The sequence below is a fragment of the Sander lucioperca genome, chromosome 15 (assembly GCF_008315115.2).
Source record: "Sander lucioperca isolate FBNREF2018 chromosome 15, SLUC_FBN_1.2, whole genome shotgun sequence".
Classification (NCBI taxonomy): domain Eukaryota; kingdom Metazoa; phylum Chordata; class Actinopteri; order Perciformes; family Percidae; genus Sander; species Sander lucioperca.
Genome location: NC_050187.1, coordinates 11,347,315 through 11,366,805, shown reverse-complemented (window position 1 = coordinate 11,366,805; position 19,491 = coordinate 11,347,315). Strand labels below are relative to the sequence as shown.

Sequence of the window (19,491 nt, the reverse complement as noted above, 5' to 3'; positions counted from 1 at the left end):
AGTTTTGCAGCAGATTGTACACACATACTGTATGTCTTGAATAAGGACTGAAGATAACAGACTTCTTCAGACGTTGGAAGCATCATTGCTGGGCAGAATAGCAGACCGACACTATATCTTAAGCCTACTGCTGCTGCTCCTGCTCCTCTCCCAGAATGCTTCACTAGAGTCCAGGGCGAGCTATGGCAACTGGCCCGTTGGGTTGGTGTGTCCTTGGCGCAAGGGGAGGTTCCACTTAACGGGGCCGACATTAACGGCTGGCCTGTAAAGCAGCGTCTAGCAAAGAATGCCCAACCAAACGCATACACACAACACATATAAAAACACACACACACACACACACACACACACACACACACACACACACACACAACTCTGCAGCAGGGTGAAAACACATGCAAACAGCCAGCCAGTCCCAACAGTGCTGATTCATGTCAGCTCTGGAGGGGTGCTAACGGCGGGAGTAACAGAGCAGATCTGCTGGCTGCCTGTCCTCGCTTTATGAACACACTGAAATACAACCTTATGTCACCAAACAGGAAACAGGCTGCATTTTCCCCTCCAAAACGTGTTAAGAATGGAGGGCTACCAAATGTCTCATGAGTGTATGTGTAAGTGAGTGAGAGAGCGAGCAAGCGAGTCAGCTCGCTGCCAGTGTGCTTGGCGTGTCCCATTGCGGCCGATTAGCCTCTCACGCAAGCCTGTGCAAGATGGATTTGGACATTTAATCAATTTGCAGCAAATGTCCCTGTGGTTTAGTGAAACTGTGACAAATAGGAAAAACATTTTTTTTGGAAAAGGGTTCCTGATTGTGTGATGAAAGGATTGCTTATTAAGGATCACACACACTCACACACACACACACACACACACACACACAACAAACAAATGCACCGCCTATAATGTTTTTGTGTGTGTGTGTGTGTGTGTGTGTGTGTGTGTGTGTGTGTATGTGTGTGTGTGGTCTCACATTGGCCAGACACTGGGGGTGTGTCTCGTGAAGAGCCAGGCCGGTCAGGTTAGACAGGGTGGTCTGGTCCACCCACTGAGGTCTCCTCTTCGTTCCCTCCTCCTGCAGCCTCCTCAGGACCCCCTCCAGTGCCAGCTCCCTCACCTCGTACATCGGGCACCGCAGCAGACACAGCAGGAGCTGGCTGGTGACCCGAGGGCCCCCCCAGAGCTCGGGGATCTCCACGCCGGCGCTGAGGGCCACTCGGGCCAGGCTGAGCAGGTACTGGGCGTTGCCGGGCCCCGGGGTGGTAGAGGAAGTGTCGGAGGTGACGAGTTCTGAGGCCATCAGGACGGACAACGCTTCCTGACGGAGATCACTGACCTCTGAATCTGACAAACACACAAAACGTCACTTTAGCTGACAATGTAACATGAGGCCGCACTTTTAGGATGGTTATTTATATGATATTTTTGTATCAGAAAGTCATTTAATATTTGAGGATTTGAGGATGCCTTTAATCTTTTTGCGTAGTGTAGTTTTTTGTTCTTTTTTAAGAATATTTTTGGGGCATTTAGGCCTTTATTTCTATAGGACAGCTGAAGACATGAAAGGGGAGAGAGATGGGAGAATGACATGCAGCAAAGGGCCGCAGGTCAGAGTCGAACCCGCGGCCGCTGCGTCGAGGAGTAAACCTCTATATATGGGCGCCCGCTCTACCAGGTGAGCTAACCAGGCGCCCGTGTAGAGTTTTTTTTTTTTTTTTTTAAACAAAAGTTTGAAACAAACTCAAAGAAGCTGCATGCTAAACAATCTTTATATAAATCTCCTGTCTACATCAGGAATGAATACAAATTACCTTTAAGAGGCACTGCTATGCATTCATATTGACCATGTTATCTTAGCATTCTTTTGTTGATGTCTTTTAAATCTTTGGTTGATGTTGATGATGAGTATATATTTTACAGTCCACACTCAAGTTGCCTTTATGCGATGGCAATTTAACACATTGGTATCATATTTGGATTAGCCCGAGTCACCACTGCATTCTGACTAGGCTGGTCGGACGTGTAACATTTCCCTAAAATCTTCCAACGTGGCTCATGTCGGAAATGAATGTCGTCACATTAACGTAAGGCTACAGCTAGGGCTGGGCAATATATCGATATTATATCGATAGCGTGATATGAGACTGGATATCGTCTTAGATTTTGGATATCGTAATATCGTGATATGACAGTGTTATCTGTGCCTGGGTTTTAATGGCTGGATTACAGTAAAGTGATGTAATTTTCTGAACACACCAGACTGTTCTAGCTGTTTCATTATTTGCCTTTACCCACTTAGTTATTATCTACACATTAATGATGATTATTTATCAAAAATCTCATTGTGTAAATATTTTTTTGCAAACACCAATTGTCAACCCTACAATATTGCCGCAATATCGATATTGAGGTATTTGGTCAAGAATATCATGACATTAGATTATTTTTGCCATATCGACCAGCTCTAGCTACAGCACAACAACGTTACACAGAGATAATGTGCATTTTGGCCTACCAGCTAGGAAAACTGTTGAAAAATCATCCCTGTTTCCATTCAGGATTAATAAAGTTTTAGCTCAATTTGACCAATTTGATGATAATGATAATTTTCAATTAGTATTTATTATATTTTAGTTTTGACTTTTTTGAAATTTCTGTGGTTCAATGTCATGAGAGTTGATGGAAATTCATGCTTTCTTCTTTTGTTAGCTAAAAAAAAACTGGCAATATAGTTTCAGTTTAGCTTCACTTAAAGTGCCCATATTATGCTCATTTTCAGGTTCATAATTGTATTTAGAGGTTGTACCAGAATAGGTTTACATCATTTAATCTTCAAAAAACACCATATTTTGTTGTATATTGTGTTGAGCTCTCTGTTTTAGCTACAGAGTGAGACATCTCACTTCTGTTCCATCTTTGTTGGGAGTCGCACATGCGCAGTAGCTAGGTAAGGACTACTAGCCAGTCAGAAGCAGAGTATGAGGGTGTGCCACGCTAGCAGCTAAGCGAGCATTATAACGTGTGTTACAAAGTGACGCAAATTTGTCACGGAAGTAAAGGCTGGACTACAATAGAGCTGTTTGGAGCAGTTTGTGAACAGTATTTTCTGTTGGAGATGGTTAAGTCCCTTTGGCGTGGACTTTTGGCTTTTTTACTTTAACCTATAACATGCACAAAATAGATATATAACACAATAAAGGAAAGGGGAAAAGCCAAAAAGCATAATATGAGCACTTTAAAGGTTTTAGTTTGTATTTAGTTTCAGTTTACTAAAAATATTTTTCACTGCTTATTTTAATTTTAGTTTTAGTTTACTAGAATAACCCTGATTTTGACTATATTATGACTGGCCATGTACATTGAAAAGAAATTGTAGCAAGCTTATTGAAATATTCCCAGTTGCTTAATTTTAAAGAATTATCCAGTCCAACCTCAGGCCAGACTGAAGAAGCCAGTCTCCTCTGTTCCTTTCTATTTTGACTTTTATAGGAAAGGCTGCGTCAGTGTCTGTTTGGAAATGCCCATGGCTGTGCCAACCCAGCCACCTGTGAACATACACCCTTGGGGAGGGATGTGCACACAAATGAACACACACATGCACACGCACTTCCTCTTAAATATAAGTATAATCCAGAGGCAGGGCGACTATAGAGTAACCCAATGCCGTTCTAAAGCGGTGCTCCTCCCTACAGTATTGCTCCAAGACTCACACACAGACCTCGCTTTGACAGCCAACTCAATTAGTTTAACACACACACACACACACACACACACACACACACACAAAGCCTATGAAACCAACTGCAACTCAATCTGGCCCTGCAGCGGCACTCAAAACGGGGCCTGACAAAAGAGCGGGAAATGCCGCATTCCTCCAGAGATGGGCCGGGTTACCGTGGAGATGGGCCAGGTTACTTTGGAACCTGATCCTCAAAGGGGGGTCCGGGGCCAAATAAGCATACCCTAATGGTTATGAATGGGGAATAGGGGCACAGTAATGACACAGATGATGAAGGGAGGAGAGGGAGGAGGATGACTGAAGGAGAATGAGAGCGTGTCAAAGAGAAAACAGCTGTCTGTCACGGTGGAGTAGAGAGAAACATGGATAGTGTTGTGTTGTGTGTGCGTGCGCGTGTGTGTGTGTGTGTGTGTGTGTGTGTGTGTGTGTGTGTGTCTGTGTGTGTGTGTGTGTGTGTGTGTGTGTCAAAGGGTTGTAGCAAAACAGCATGCTACCATTCGCTTGTCACTCACTAAAACATTCAAATTTAATTTCACGGTGCCAATTCATACCTTACATTCATACATTAAGTGTATCTTACAAAGACACAAAATCATAACACACCCGCTACGCCCTAGAAAAAACACTAAAGGGAAGCAAATCGAGCAAGGAGGCCCAAAAAATACTTTCTTTCAACTGACTCCAAATTCGCTCATTAGAGAGGGAAGGAAAAAGTAAGGTAGAATGAAAGAAAAAGTGAAAGAAAAGGCAGAGCCAAAAACTGGGAGAGAGAAAAAGGAAAAACATCATTAGTCAGGATGCAATGCTGATTTTTTTATGATGGCCTTTATTAAAATAGCGTGTGCGGAGGAGGGGGGTGAAGTCAGGCATTCCCTCAGCAAATGAAAGGCGTCTCCTGTGAGGGCCATTTCAATGTGATTTTTCATGTCTGATCATAAACAGCCATTGTTCTCCCACAGCTGTGTTTATTTAAATCTGTGTCTACAGCACTTGTGTCTCTTAATGCTGCATGTGCAGCTGGACCGTGTCCAAGTTGTGATTACTGTTTGATATTGCGGGACACTCTAGGATGAGGCCCGGCTCAGTGGATTACATTGCCAGCAAAGCATTGAGATCATTAACAAACGCAGGTCTCAGCGGAGAGTTTACTTAGACTGGTCTAAATGCGGTTTTAAATATTTATAAACTGCTAAAAACATGGCTGATTCCTGACTTTTCCTGAAGTACCACCATCAGTTATTGGATGGATTGCAATTAGAATTTGGTCAAGGCATTCATGCTCCTCTCAGGAACTGTAAAAGTGTTGGTGATACCTTGACTTTTTTTTTTTTATCTAGCACTGTTATGCAACAAACACGTGTTTTCATTCATTATTGATTAATCTTTCTATATTACCTCAACTGATCCAGTAATCATCACATCAATGACTAATGTCAATCACACCTTCCCAAATCCCAGTTGACACATCTCAGTTTACTGTCACATCAGCAACGTGACATCATGATTTCGTGTAACATACACGCCACTTTCCTAAAGCCAAGTGGCGTGTTATCTGTACGCATTTTAAGCTATCCGCGTGTATGTCTATGCTCTATACAGCGGATGGCAGTCTGCAACGTCACAGCGTAAACATATCTTATCGTAAGGATACGTGTTATCGCGAGGATACGGTTGGGTTTAGGAACGTCACACGCGGGTTGGGATTAGGAAAAGAAGAACGAGGTTGGGTTTACATCACACATGCGGGACACAAAGTCATACGCGGGACGCGATCCCCACTCTCGGATTTTCGGCCTTTCATACTACTCGCTACGGCGTCAATTCACACGCAATCGCAAGGTAATGTAAGTCAATGGAGGCCAAACGGCGCTGATAAACACGCTAAAAAACGAATAAACGAAACAAATAATAAAAAAAAATTGCAAAATTAGTTTTCTGTTAAGTGACTAATTGAGTAATTGATGAATCATTTCAGCTCTACTTTGGTTTATGACATCAGCTCCAGACTCCGCTGTGCTTTGTGTTTAGAAGCAAATGTTAGCATGCTATTACGCTAAACTTAGATGGTGAACATGGTAAACATTATACCCTCAGCTAAACATATTTTAGCCACCTAAAAAAAAAAAAAAAAATCAATATCAGTTTATGTGTTATATTTAGAAAATTTCCACAGCTTTACCTTGCTGTCAAAAAGCCCTGCTTAGGTTTACACGGGGTTAGTTCCTAACTCTTTTAAAACACCAAAGTCGCACAACAACACAAACTAACTAACCGATCAAGGCAGCGGTAGACCAGCGACCGCTCATGTTCTGCAAGGTCAAATGAATGTTTTTGTCAATGAGTCACGAGTCTGGTGACTTTGAAGAGAGCAAAGACACTTTGTAAGCCAAACTAAACCGGAAGTAAACAGCTACGTCCATTCCAACAAACACCAAGACGTTAACACTACGCTTTTAAAGAAGTGTCAACACAGAATGAAAGACCATGTGTGATGTTTGAACATGTTAAGGTGTATGTTCATGTCTTGTATTGAGTAAATTAAGTTTGGATTGTACTGACACACAACAAAAACTAAAGTGTGATGATGTGTACTTGGGTGTGTGTGTGTGTGTGTGTGTGTGTGTGTGTATTAGTGGGCCAGTGAGCTTACTGGGTCTCCACGAGTACTGTCCATAGCCGGCTAAAAGCTGTCAGTAAAGACGCTTTGCTGTGTCAAGCTAGAACTTTGGCGAGACACTTGCACACGTGCTCTCCCACGCAAGCACACAGCTGGATTTCACATCAGCTTCCACCTTCATTACCCAAACTGTGAAAAACAAACCCCAGACGCTACGTGTGTGTGTGTGTGTGTGTGTGTGTGTGTGTCTGACAGTGTGAGAGAGCTGACCTCCTTCTCATGCTGATGGAGCTTTACAATTTGCTGAGGTCCCGCCCTCTAATTACCCTAAACGCTCTGTCCTTACATATATATGTATGTGTGTGTTTGTGGGTTGCTTGTTGTCCGGAAAGTGTTTGATATAAATAACAGCAAGCAAAAAAAAAAAAAAAAAAAAAAAAAAATGACGACATTATCTGCCAGCCACAGTAGCTGCTAGATTCCTAAATTTATAAGGAAGTGTTACTACTTTACTGGCCACATTACTGTTAAATAATACTGCAGATTTTCTGCCAAAGAATGACAGTGCATCTACAGGAGGGAAAATGTAGTGCAAATGAAATTTTTTTTGGCAGATAACTACAGACTAAAGCTCTGCTCTCTACTGTGCTAGAATATTAAACGTACAATATGTAATTACCTGCCGCCTTGCTGCTGTCTCTCAATCAAAACATGGACCTATTGATGACGTCGTGAAGTTGCATGGGATCATGGGAGTTGTTGTCTTCATTGTTAAACCACCTCCATTGCCGATGAAAATGTACAGTATCTTTTCATGGACGAGTTAACGTATACGTTACGTTTAGTAATGTTTATTCATGTCATTCTAATAAAATAGCCGCAGTGTTTCCCACATAATTACTAAGATTTCATTTCTGGCGGTAGCTGACTGGTTAGCGAGCAAGCAAGATACATCAGTTTGTGGTACTTCCCGCCACTGGCAGAATTATTCCGCTCGATGTGGGCGCCAGCACCGGGGGGTAAACTTTCTGTCATTGCCGTTAGCGTCGTTAGCACCCTGGCTGGTTTGGGGTTTCTGCAGTCGCTGACTGGGAGCTGGCTGTGGCAGTGTCCCCGGGGGCTGTTGTCCGCTCACATCCTGACGAAGACTCTTAGCTCCGGGGAATGAGGAAGAAAGAAAAGGAAAATATATATATATATATATATATATATATATATTTTTTTTTCCTTTTCTTTCTCCCTGACCACACAGATGTATTTTGCAACCCCATTGGGGGGGAGGGGGTCCTAACCCCCGTGTTGGGAAACAGAGGGTGCAATGTGCGGACTGGAGTGTCTTGTAGGATTTCATAGAAGGAGGAGGAGAAATACAACGTTCTTCGCTTGACATTGAATTGCAGCGGTTGGTGCATAGTTTCCCAAAAAGCAAGCACGAAGTTAAATGTGTGAGAGTATCCAAGTATGGAACTACATGGCTTACCAAGCTGCCAAAGATGAACATCAATCTCATGTGTTAAAGTAGCTCGAAGCCTAATTATGGTGACACACTTCTTGTGTAGTAAGACAGATTGAACTTAAAATATAGGTTTGCATATTTTCAAGTCTATCTTAATAAAACACTCACATGCCATACATGCTTGTATGTATGCTGAGGGCGTTTTGGGATTCTGTTATCATTTTTCCTGATCATACAGGCCAACGCAAATATGGTGAAGTGGAATGATTGAAGCAACCAATAACTCAACTTACATATGGCATCTGAGTAAGCATACCTATCCTTTAAAAGAGGACTCCACTGATTTAGCATTACACTAGTCTTGCATTGCCAGTCCTATCTCCACAGCACTGTGTCACCGCTGGAGTATTCGGGGATAGGAAAAAAAAAAACTCTGGCTTGTTTCTATTTCTTTAAACCGATCACAATCATCTTGGGTGGCGCTAAGCCCAGGATGCAGCAACAGCGCTCTTGCAAAATAGATAGCAGCGATAGAGGAAGGGGCGGGACATTCAGCCATGTGTTGAGCCAGACTAGCAGTGCACTGGCCGCCGACAGTTCAGTCAGAGATTTCGGTTATGCTAGCGGCTAACGTGACCTCGAGCCACTAGCCTCATTTTTAAACTTAGTCTTAAGCCCCAATCACCAACGCCGACTCAAGTGACATCACTTGAGTAAAATATTCAATATATGTGGCTAAATGTACAACATGGGATTTCTGATTTAAAGTGTTCTTCTTCAGCACAGACATACAAAAGATACAAAAAAGATTTACCAGGAAAATGACTCAGCCAGTGGGCAGAGAAATATATTTTACCATCAGCATCTGCTACCACACTTAACGGAGACACATGAAATTCCAGCAAATTCACTAATACTTTAAACATTGATGTGGGTTTTTTTTCCCTCTCTACTTGTGTCAGTCTCCTTTTTCATACCTTCCTTTTCTCTTTTCAGCTCTTTTTACTGGCACGGCTGAAAAGCAGAGAAACAGAAGACTGGCGGAGGTAGAGATTAAGCAATGGACGGTGGGGGCTTTTTTTATGACTCGGCATGGATCAAAGGGCTGGGGCAGAGAAATGAAACATACACACACGCACACGCACACGCACACGCACACACACACACACACACACACACACACACACACACAAACACAGACCTGTGTTCAGAGCCGACAGGAATTGGCTGGTAAATCTAAAGTTCCCACTTAATGCAGGGTGCCAGTAAAAAAGGGAAAAAGAGGAGTAATATTGAAAAAGCCGATTGTTCACCTCTTTTACCCCTGGTGCCAGGCACTCTTAAGAGCCTGCTGCTTTCATATAAACTTGCCCAACCTGTGGCTTTTTAACTCAACATCTGATTTGTTTGAAAAGTGCAATTACACAAGAGGAAAAGGGTGAAGGATTGGAAATGAGGAGTAGAAGGAAGGAAAAAAACAGACCAACGGAGGACTCAAACACCACTAGAGAGAGGGTGAGAAATGAAGCCAAAGACAGACTTATGGTAATCATAGAGAGGCATTAGAGGTGTGTGAGCTAGAGGGTGCTTATTTAGTTATGTAAGGAGCAGAGCCAAGTCGGGCCAGGCCGGGTCCTCAATCTACAGGCTTGTTTTGAGAAATCCTCGGTATTTCCACTGTCAAGACCAACATGTGTTCAGCACATGGACGACCGAAAACACAAGTGCCCCCCCCCTCCCCGAGTGCAGCACTCCGACATAAACTAGGTCATAGGCACAATCCCACCATCTGTCAAAGATCGCTCGCCTTCGGTTTCACATTCCTCCACTGCGGAGACCCCCGCCGGTCTGCGCACATGTGCACACAACCACACCACGTGTGCGCGCGCGCACACACACACACACACACACACACACACACACACACACACACGGGGGAGGATGAAGTTGACTTCTGTCAACAATCAGTCTAAATGAAGAGCGCAACGGACAGCCTCGCCAGCAAACGTTGCGGGGTTGTCTGTTCAGACTTGGAAGTGCTCAATGTCCAATTCATAGCAAATGGAGGGAACACAGTTGCTGTTTAGCGAGCTGATAAACTCCCCGGCAACTGGCTGACATCAGCATCTAAATCCCAATCAAGACTGAAACAAGAATGAGAACAAGCATGTTCAACAACCACGTTCAAGACCAACATTCAAATAGTTTCCGCCCAATGTGAGGCTTTAATATGCAGTAAAACTTCCAAATTGAATAAAGTAAATTAAGGTATTGATTTAGTATCATAACCATAACATGTATCAATTCCTATCTAATGATTTTTTCTATAAACTTAATTTCCTATTTTAATCTTTGGAATATTTGAATTCCATTCTGACCTGTTTGGTCTAAAACTCCACAAAATAAACTCTCTCTCTTCTCTACATATAAGAAGTCTTTCACTGCTGTCATAAAGTGCACCATACACTGTTTCAGGGGAAGTAACTGTTCAGACCAACATCATAGTGAGCTAGGAGAGTGCAATTCTCATGGACCAGTAGACGAGCAACAAGCGCGACAGCGACAACACGTGCCAAAACGAAGCTGAGCAGGGTTTTCAGACAGAAGGAGTGAATGAGCCATATTTTGGCAAAGGTTTTTGGAACTTACTGAGCATATGAATGGAAAGCAGATTAGTATGTAGATTATGCTGTAGGGGTGGTTTCAGAAGTTTGGTATTTTTTGGCAAATGTTTGTCAAATAATTTATAAGTGCTGGGAATCTAAGCTGTACAAAGCCTACATTCTCCAAAAAACAGATTTTAGAAGGGTCGTTAATAAAGCCAAAGCAAGATATGCAGTGCTAAGCATAAGTGAATACACCCATGCTAAAGTTGACTAAAAAAAGGAATAAAAAAATCATTTTTTGGAAATTGATCTTAAAGATGCAGTAGGTAAGACTTATAAAACTAACTTTCTGTCATATTTGCTGAAACTGACCCTATGTTCCAGTAGAACTACATGAAGCAGGTCATTTAAAAAAAATCCGGTTCCTCTGGCTCCACCTACAGCCTGTAGTGTGATTTGGGGGGGGGGGGGGGGGTCTTACTCCGTGTCAATCACTGCTCATGCACACGCATTCATTCTCCCTTGTGGGGGGAGGGGCTTAGGAGAACGTTTTGGGCTTTGGCAGAAAGGGGGGAGGGACTGAGAAGTTGTTAATGTTCAAATTTTTTGACTAAGTCTTGGATCATTACAATCCTACCTACAGCAACTTTAATGCCTTACTTAAAAATCCAACCTTTAAGGACACCAATTTTCTTTGTGAATGAATAATGTATCGTAAATAAATAAATGTTCTTCCTTAAAGCAACACTAGAGCACTTTTCCCGCTTCGGTCCCCCTACAGGTTGGAAGCGGAATTGTCCCATTATGTCTCATTGGAACTACAGATCCGCTACCCAATCTGGCAAACTTGCATAGTGCGGTTATAGCCGGTAGAGAGCTGCAAAGCGAATGCAGAAGTGCCGTTCACCCAGTTACGAGTTGATGAACCATGGAAATGATTTTGGAAACATTATTTTAAGTTACAAAAAGTTCTATAGTGTTGCTTTAAAATACAGGGGGCATAAGTAAGTACACCCCTATGTTAAATTCCCATAGAGGCAGGCAGATTTTTATTTTTAAAGGCCAGTTATTTCATGGAGCCAGGATACTATGCATCCTGATAAAGTTCCCTTGGCCTTTGGAATTAAAATAGACCCACATCATCACATACCCTTCAGACCCTTAGAGATTGGCATGATTTTATTTCAGTTAGCCTAATAGCTGGTTTGATTTGCATTGAGAGATGATCTTATGGAAAGTACCCCATGCCAATCTCTAATAATAATAATTTTTTATTCCTCTTTTTAGTCAACTTTAGCATGGGTGTATTCACTTATGCTTAGCACTGTATACGCCCAAGTAGATAACGTTATGGTGATGTTGCAGTACCTGTCATTTCTAAGTTTGCTTTCACACTTTGCCTGTCTGGTGCGGCTGAAATAGACTCTGGTGTGTTTGCCCGTTTGGGCTTGTGTAAAAGCTGTCGCAATCAATTTTTTTTCTGCTAGGGTCTGCTCCCAGGTGCACTCTGGTGTAGGGCTGCGACTAACGATTGTTTTCATTGTCCATTCGTTTGTTGATTATTTTCTCGAATAATTGATTAGTTGTTTGGTCTATAAAAATGTTCAGAAAATGGTGAAGAATGTCGATCAGTGTTTCCCAAAGCCCAAGATGACGTCCTCAAATGCCTTTTGTCCACAACTCAAAGATATTCAGATTACTGTCATAGAGGAGTGAAGAAACTAGAAAATATTCACATTTAAAAAGCCGGAATTAGGGAATTTTTACTTTTATTTTATTAAAAATTACTCAAACCAATTAATCGATTATCAAAATAGTTGATTTAATAGTTGACAACTAATCGATTTAACTTTGCAGCTCTACTCTTGTGCCGTTTGTTTTTGGTGTGAAAGAAAAACGGTCCAATCACAGGACTTTATGACAGTAGATGAGTGATTTTAGCATAAATATTACTATGTCATCCAACTGCTGATCTTGAATCAAGAATGCGATCTTAAGCCATGTAGGCCATATACAGTATAGTTATGCAAGATCATCTGGCAACCATGTGACACAAACGCACGTCACCACGGGGTGGGTGCATGGATTCTTCCAGGTATATCAGATAGTGAAAAAGAGTTCCATTTGTGTTCCACGAACGCCGTGCAACCAGTAACCAGTAACATAGCTCAAGCACGGCGTTCGACTGGTCGTGACTGTTTTCCCAAGATGGCGCCCGCCTGTATACGTGAACGCTACTGTCTTTCTAAACTATCTTTTTAATGAACTGTCTGTACACTTACAAAGTTCTCAATGCTTCAGTTTACATGTAGAGACCCTCATTATGCTACCGTGGAAGTGTGGTGCTATTTTGAGCCTTGTTAGTGGTATAGAAATAGCGATTTCTTTTTACTTTACCCTCTGCCCCGACGACTAGCGTTATAAGCTAATTAGCTGTCTGTGCTAAAACTGGTCACATTTCATTAGCAAGAAAACAAATCCCAGAGAACGGTCGACTCGGTACACATGTGTTAATAACCCCTAGGTTCATTTTGCGCCGGATTTGTACTTTAAAACCCGAGTCAAATGTAGCGACCCCTCAGTAACTACTCACCATCCAGAAGACTGATCTTCAGCCCACACAGGCACACCAACACATCCAGAAAGGCTCCTCTGGTCACCACGCAGCCATTTTGTCTGTAAAGAGAAAAACAAACATAAGGGGGTTTCTTTGAGCTATTTCATTCACCAAGTACCTCGGATGATTAGTTGTACCGTGATCTAGAAAAAGACACTGAAGAAAGAACCTTTTAATAATGAAAACCCTTTTATGAAGGAAGCTCCTTAAATGCTCCTAAACCTTTTATATAAAGTTACAGATCCAAGACTGCAGCCTCCAGTCATTGATTATCTATTTTCCATTAAGATCACAGACAAAGATTTTCTTCAGAAACAGCCTCATGTCTCCCCGCAAACTGCTCGATTAGGTCATTGGACGTTTGTAACTCAATGGATCTATTGGTTTTGAGGAGCTTCGTGATTGGGCGTGATCCCAAGGGCTGATGTCATTTCCCCATCCTGATCACACCTCCCGTTGTGGTTTTACAGCTTCCCGTCTGACAGTAAAACAAGTAAACTTATGAGCGTCACAGTTCATTCTTGAAGTAAGATAAAATAGTTTTAACTCAAGCCACATGAATTAGCTTTTTTTCCCAGAGCTTTATACGAGTGTGTTAATGTATTATTATTACTTATGTTTGTATCTCTTGTAACAGAAGATCCAGTTTTTTGTGCGTGTCATTTAGTGAGCTCAACTCAAATCCATTCCTAAACCTAGATGTAGGTTCAGGATCCAATTTAAAGTTCTTGTTCTGACTTATAAAGCTTTGCATGGTCAGGCAACTGTTTATATCTTGGATCTGCTCCATCTGTACGCTACAAAAAGGTCCCTCAGGTATTCTAACCAGGGGATTATTGGTGGTCCCACACACTCGCTTAAAAACTAAGGGCCCTATCTTGCACCCGGCGCAGCGCAGCTAAAAGCCCGACGCAAGTGTCTTTGCTAGTTTAAGACCGATACAGTTGTCAATTTCCCGTCCAGCGCCCGTGTCGTTTAAATAGCAAATGCACCTGCGCCCATCTTTGCGCCCATGGGCGTGCTGGTCTTACAGGGAGGAGTGTTCAGGTGCATTCTTGGCATATTGCTATCTTGAGGCAGCGGGAAGTGATCGCGCCATTGACCAACAAAAACCTGGTCTGAAGTCAATAACGCAGCATTTCATTGTTATTTTAACAGCAAATTAGTAAAATGTGCCTAGGCTCGTGCACAGCGTGCGCACACTATGCATGTTACACACACACATGCAAAAGATTACAAATAAAAATATTACGGTGCAAATCCGCCATCATAACAGCAATGCGCCAAGGTACAAACGCGCCTGGCTTTTAAAGGGAATGGGAGATGACACTCTGATTGGTTTATTGCATGTTACGGCCAAAACACACCTATGAATTAATGAAGACACTAAGTACAACCCTTTTGAACCATGCGCCCGGCGCACAGACCCTTTTTTCCACCGTCAAACTAGCAAAAGTGTATTTGGACACGCCCAAAACGCACCTGCGCCATGCGCTTCAAGCCGTGTACTTAGATCGTTAAAATAGGGCCCTAAAGGTGACCGTTCCTTTGAAGCGGTGGCTCCAAACCTGTGGAATGCCCTTCCAATACGTTCTGCAGTCTCTGTTGATGCTTTTAAAAAGCAGCTGAAGTTGAAGAAAACTTGTTTAAATTCGCTTTTGACTCATGTTTGTAACTTTGGGTTTTCGGTTTAAATCTTCTAAATGATTTTCATTGGTCTTTCTTTATGAGATAGGCCTACTTTTCTACAAACTCCCATCACTACAACCAAGGGGGTAAGCTAGCCTCCACAAAGCATACCTCCTATGGAGCCATTTTGTTGCTAACAAGCCATCACCCGCCGTTAGCATTCCATTGACTGCCATTCATTTTGGCGCCACTTTCACAGCGAATAACTTTATACCTGAAGCGTTTAAAGACTTTATTTGTCCATTGTTTATTTCTAAATAAACACGACAATGTATAAAAGGCTCCATTACCTTGTATCTCACGTTATGGCTCCATAGCAGGCGTTTTTGTAAAAATAGGCTAACGATTGTGTCATAACCACGCGACTTTCTGTCGCATAATAGACAAATTACCGTACAGTACAAGAGAAGCTCGCAGGCAGTTTTGACTTGCATTAGCTGCTTTAGTTTAATTACTAATGTTAACTATCATTTTAGTGATCAATAATTAGCCTGTGCCTATGTTATCTCCTTACATATACCTACGCTCTCCGTCTCTGCTAGATTGGGAATGATTGAGATTTCTCTTGGCACAGCTACCAGAAGACTTACAACTTTCAGACAGGTTGCTCACATCACATCTACGTCGTCAAGCTCAGTTGGAGGCTGCACAGTAACGCTCAGCCATCACTGGAAAAGTGCTTCTAATATCCTTCACTGATCCCAGTGGACGTCTACGACGTGGCTTTGTCCATTTCTTTAACTGTCTATGACTACAACACACATATCTTTGAACAAGTTTTGTTTTGCATCGACTCTGCACTCTGGTGGCGGCATGCAACGTATGACCGCCAATAGTTGTATTGCAATGCTCTGATTGGCCCTCGCTGTCCACCGTCGCTACGCTCACGCTTACTTTATCCAGCTGAGAATTTCTTGCTAACCGCAATGACAGTCTGCAAGTATGTGGCAGCACATTGCCAGAATAGATCAACCTTGAAGGAAAAATTAAGAGCATGGTTGAAATACGGTTGAAAAGAAGTGGCGCTTCACAGATAAGAGGGTGAGGAGAGATTTGCTTTTTATGATGAACGCCAACACAATGAGCTGCAGTGCTTGTACAAATACAAGTACTCGACATATACAGTTTTATGGCTGTTTAAAAAATATTTGGGCTGGTACATTTATTTGAGTTTACCAGCGATTGGTAGATAGACCAAAAGGGTTATTTTAGACCCTGTGTGCGTACAAAAGTGAAATAATATGACAAAAAAAATTGTTGATGATCAACTAATCAAATAATGGTTTCAGCATGATTCCTGTTAGTGAGTGCATGTGGCCATGATTGGGCAACAGATGGGAGTCATTTATGTGTAGACTACCGAAACAAGAAGTTACTGTTATTACTGGGTCAACAGCTCGCAGGAGAAGATGCTGAATAGGACAGTGATGCATTTGTGTTTGTTTTCATTTGTGGTGAATCCTTAAAGAATTTGGGACCATCACATGAGATGCCCCCAGCTGTACGATCACAGATTTGATTAATTTACTTACAGTTTACACGCATATAAACAAGCAAAGTCTTGAAAAAGGCAAACCATTGTTACCATTGTAACCATTTCCTAGAATTATGACCATAAATTATTTGTGAAATGTTGAAATAATATCAGAATATCTAAAATATGTATCTGCCAATATCTGCCTATGGCTAGTGTGTAAGTGGAGCAGCATGTGTGGGCAGCGCAAAGTGTGTGTGTGTGTGTGTGTGTGTGTGTGTGTGTGTGTTCAGTTCAGTGTGTGTTCAATCGAGGGTATGACCACAGTGCTGTGAAAGCCCACAAGTGTGTAAAAACAAGGGAGACAGTGTGTGAGCTTGACGTCACATTTTCATCACCCAGATATTAATACGACACACGCTCACACTCATATTCTCTGCACACTTTACAAACACACAACACATGTGATGGAGCATGGGAAGAGGGCTGAGGGAGTGTGAGTGTGTGTGTGTGTGTGTGTGTGTGTGTGTGTCTCAAGTAAGAACATATTTGGTCAGAGAGGAGTCCTGTGAAGTGGATTGAATGTGCTCATGTGTGTGTATGAATGTGAGGTAACATTATCACATTGGCTGTAAGAAGCTACATCAGTGGATCACAATCCAAACAATACAGTGGGGATGTTCTAAGAGGTTGGTACTGGGCCTTAAGTGCGACCACGAAGCCAAAGTCAACTGCAGTGAGCTACATGAGTGTCTGCACTCATCGTTACAGCGTTGACACCCTCTTGGAGCCAGAAAAAGTCCAAAATGACATAACACAGAGATGGTGTGAGGCCAAAACCCAACACTGACTCAGACCAGACGAACAATGCATTCCGTCCTTTTTGGAAGGTGGCCGTTTCAAATTAGTGGTGTTCTGGAAGAGAGAGGTGGTTTTCTTATTCCAAAAACAGAGCTCTTCAGACCTGTGTTGTCCTTAGATCTGGGCGCCGGGCTCTGTGATGCTGCATGATCAAACAGACAGACGGTGGGCGCGCTCTGGTGAGCAAGAATTCACCTCGTCATCTTAATAAAGGCTCATCAGTGTAACCAAGCGCAGCTAGCAGGGCTAGTGTTGCTAACCCAGTGACCCTGTGTTATCTGCTGTGGCCCGCGGAACAGAGGTAACTGGAGACCCAGGCCTGACCTCAGCCGGGCAGGAGGGGGCCGACAGGGTAATCTGTGCCCCATCTTGAGGCCTCGATCTTGGGCAAGAGGGCCAAAGGTAGAAGGGGGAGAGGGAAAGAAAGGGGGGGGGTCTGCGGATGGGACAGCAGGCGGTCGCTTTGAAATGGAAGCCTGGGCAGGACATGAGGCGGACACAGCCAGGGAGGGGATGAACGGGGAGACAAGGAGCTATTCTTCTGGTGAGCGAGTTGGAAGGGCGGGAGGGATGCCTATCTGTGCGTGCGTGTGTGTGTGTGTGTGTGTGTGTGTGAGTCTAGGATTACCGAGAGGCGAGCCACATGCGCTGACAGAGGCCTTCGGTGATGCCATTTCCTGCTGGCAGGGGTCTGTGTGAGTCAGTCTGGTAGGAGCGCAGCAAAAACAGCACCTGCACACACACAAATGCACACACTCTTGAATTGATATACATGTGAGAACTATCATCTATTACTATTTATTCATGAGCCAGCCCCAATGACTGAAATGTTGCTGTGTGGTCATACACGAAAAAGTGAAGTATGTTCACAAACAAGAGAAATTGGAACCAAAAGGCTTAAACAATGAGCATGTTAACACTCCTACAGTATGTGTATTGGGTTGCATGGTGGGTCACCCTCACAGCAGTCTGGTTTGAGATATACGGTCATTGGCAGTTTGCAGGGTCAATCTCCGATTTCAGTCTGAGCGAGTCTTGACCGCTTTATCTACATGAGTCTCTCCATAATCGACACAACAAATTCCTGTTTGAAAACATAATGTTGAGTCAAACAGCCAGAGACGTGTGCATGTCAATACTACACAGTAATCTTATCAACTGCTGGCCATTAGGAATTATCATTTAACCAGTCAATGGAAATAATAGGATTCGTAAACACCAGCAGGAACCGTACAGTGTGTTATAGTGACAGAAAATGTTTTGAATTCTCAAAAAGTATGTTTCCCATTGAAGATCAAATCATTCTTTTCATTGTGGCTGATGTGACAGTGTGTGACTGAGCCAGTTTGTAGCAGGTGGACTGGTGGATGGGAATGTTCAGAGGCCAGGACACAGGCAGGCTGGCTGGCTGGCTGGCTGGCTGGCTGGGGTGTGTATTCTGGGCCTTGGTAAGTATAATCTTTAAGCCGGGGCCACGGCCACAGACCAGTAGGAAGCCATTCATTACGCAGTGCAGGGAAGGAAACGTGGGTAAAAACCAGGCCGACCACGTAGCACCAAGCCTGGCCACTGAGCCCTGGCCTGCCCCTTCTCTTCTCCTGCCTTCTCCACGTCCAGGCAACACCCACTGGCTCCTACAAACAGCTTCCACACCCCTGGGTGCTTCTTCCTCTCGCTGTCACTCTCTAAGGGCTTTTCCACCTACAAGGAGCCAGTGCTGGAACCGATTCCCAAACCAAATGTTAAACCTTTCCAAGCGATTCCACTGTCAAAAAAATGGTTTTAAAGGCTCAATCACACTTGAACTGGTCTCTGCAAATATTTGCTGAGCTTCTTATTGACTTCCTTAAATCTCATGTGACAAATCCAAGGGTATTTCTCAGATTTCAATGTTTCAAAGGTTTTGGAAGATTCCCAGGTCACGGCTCACCTGTGTGAACTTTTCACGTTTAACCAATTGACACAATGCTCTCTTGATGCATCTTGTGTTTGACAAGGGAGTAATAAATGATTCAGGCAGGATCAACCTATTTGTTTAACACAGCGCTACCACACTACAATAATCTTGATTAACTGCGTTCAGTTTTGTTGGACTGGCGACAAGTCTGGCAAGCCTTGAAAGTTCTGGCCTCTTGAACTTGCTGGTACACAACCACACATGACATTATGTCATAGGTTTATCAAATGTGGCCTTCAACGGTGCACTAATATTAGGCTGTAAATTTTGATATCTGACGTGGCGTTAAAATCATCATCAATCATGTTTGAGGTGACGTGGAAGTTTCTGGCCTACTAAACTTTTTTTTTTTTTGAGCTTACAGGCTGTTGAAACTAACCAACGAATGCTCTCTGTGGTTGTTAGAATGCTTTTTGTTCATTGCTTTATGTTCATTGCTTTTACATCCAGTTATAAAATTCGGTCGACTGATTCAGAA

At 43.0% G+C, this 19,491-nt stretch overlaps 1 protein-coding gene across 4 annotated transcripts in view; it reads right to left on the bottom strand.

The window, feature by feature from the left end:
* The window catches only part of thada (THADA armadillo repeat containing), a 125,650-nt gene that overhangs the window by 29,986 nt on the left and 76,173 nt on the right, over positions 1-19,491 (bottom strand). For all 4 annotated transcript variants that reach the window (XM_031284333.2, XM_031284334.2, XM_035991919.1 and 1 more), the window contains 3 exons: positions 17,685-17,788; positions 13,009-13,091; positions 971-1,341 (listed from right to left, as the gene is read on the bottom strand). In XM_031284333.2, the coding sequence (XP_031140193.1) occupies positions 971-1,341; positions 13,009-13,091; positions 17,685-17,788 (558 nt within the window). The remainder of the gene's footprint in view (positions 1-970; positions 1,342-13,008; positions 13,092-17,684; positions 17,789-19,491) is intronic.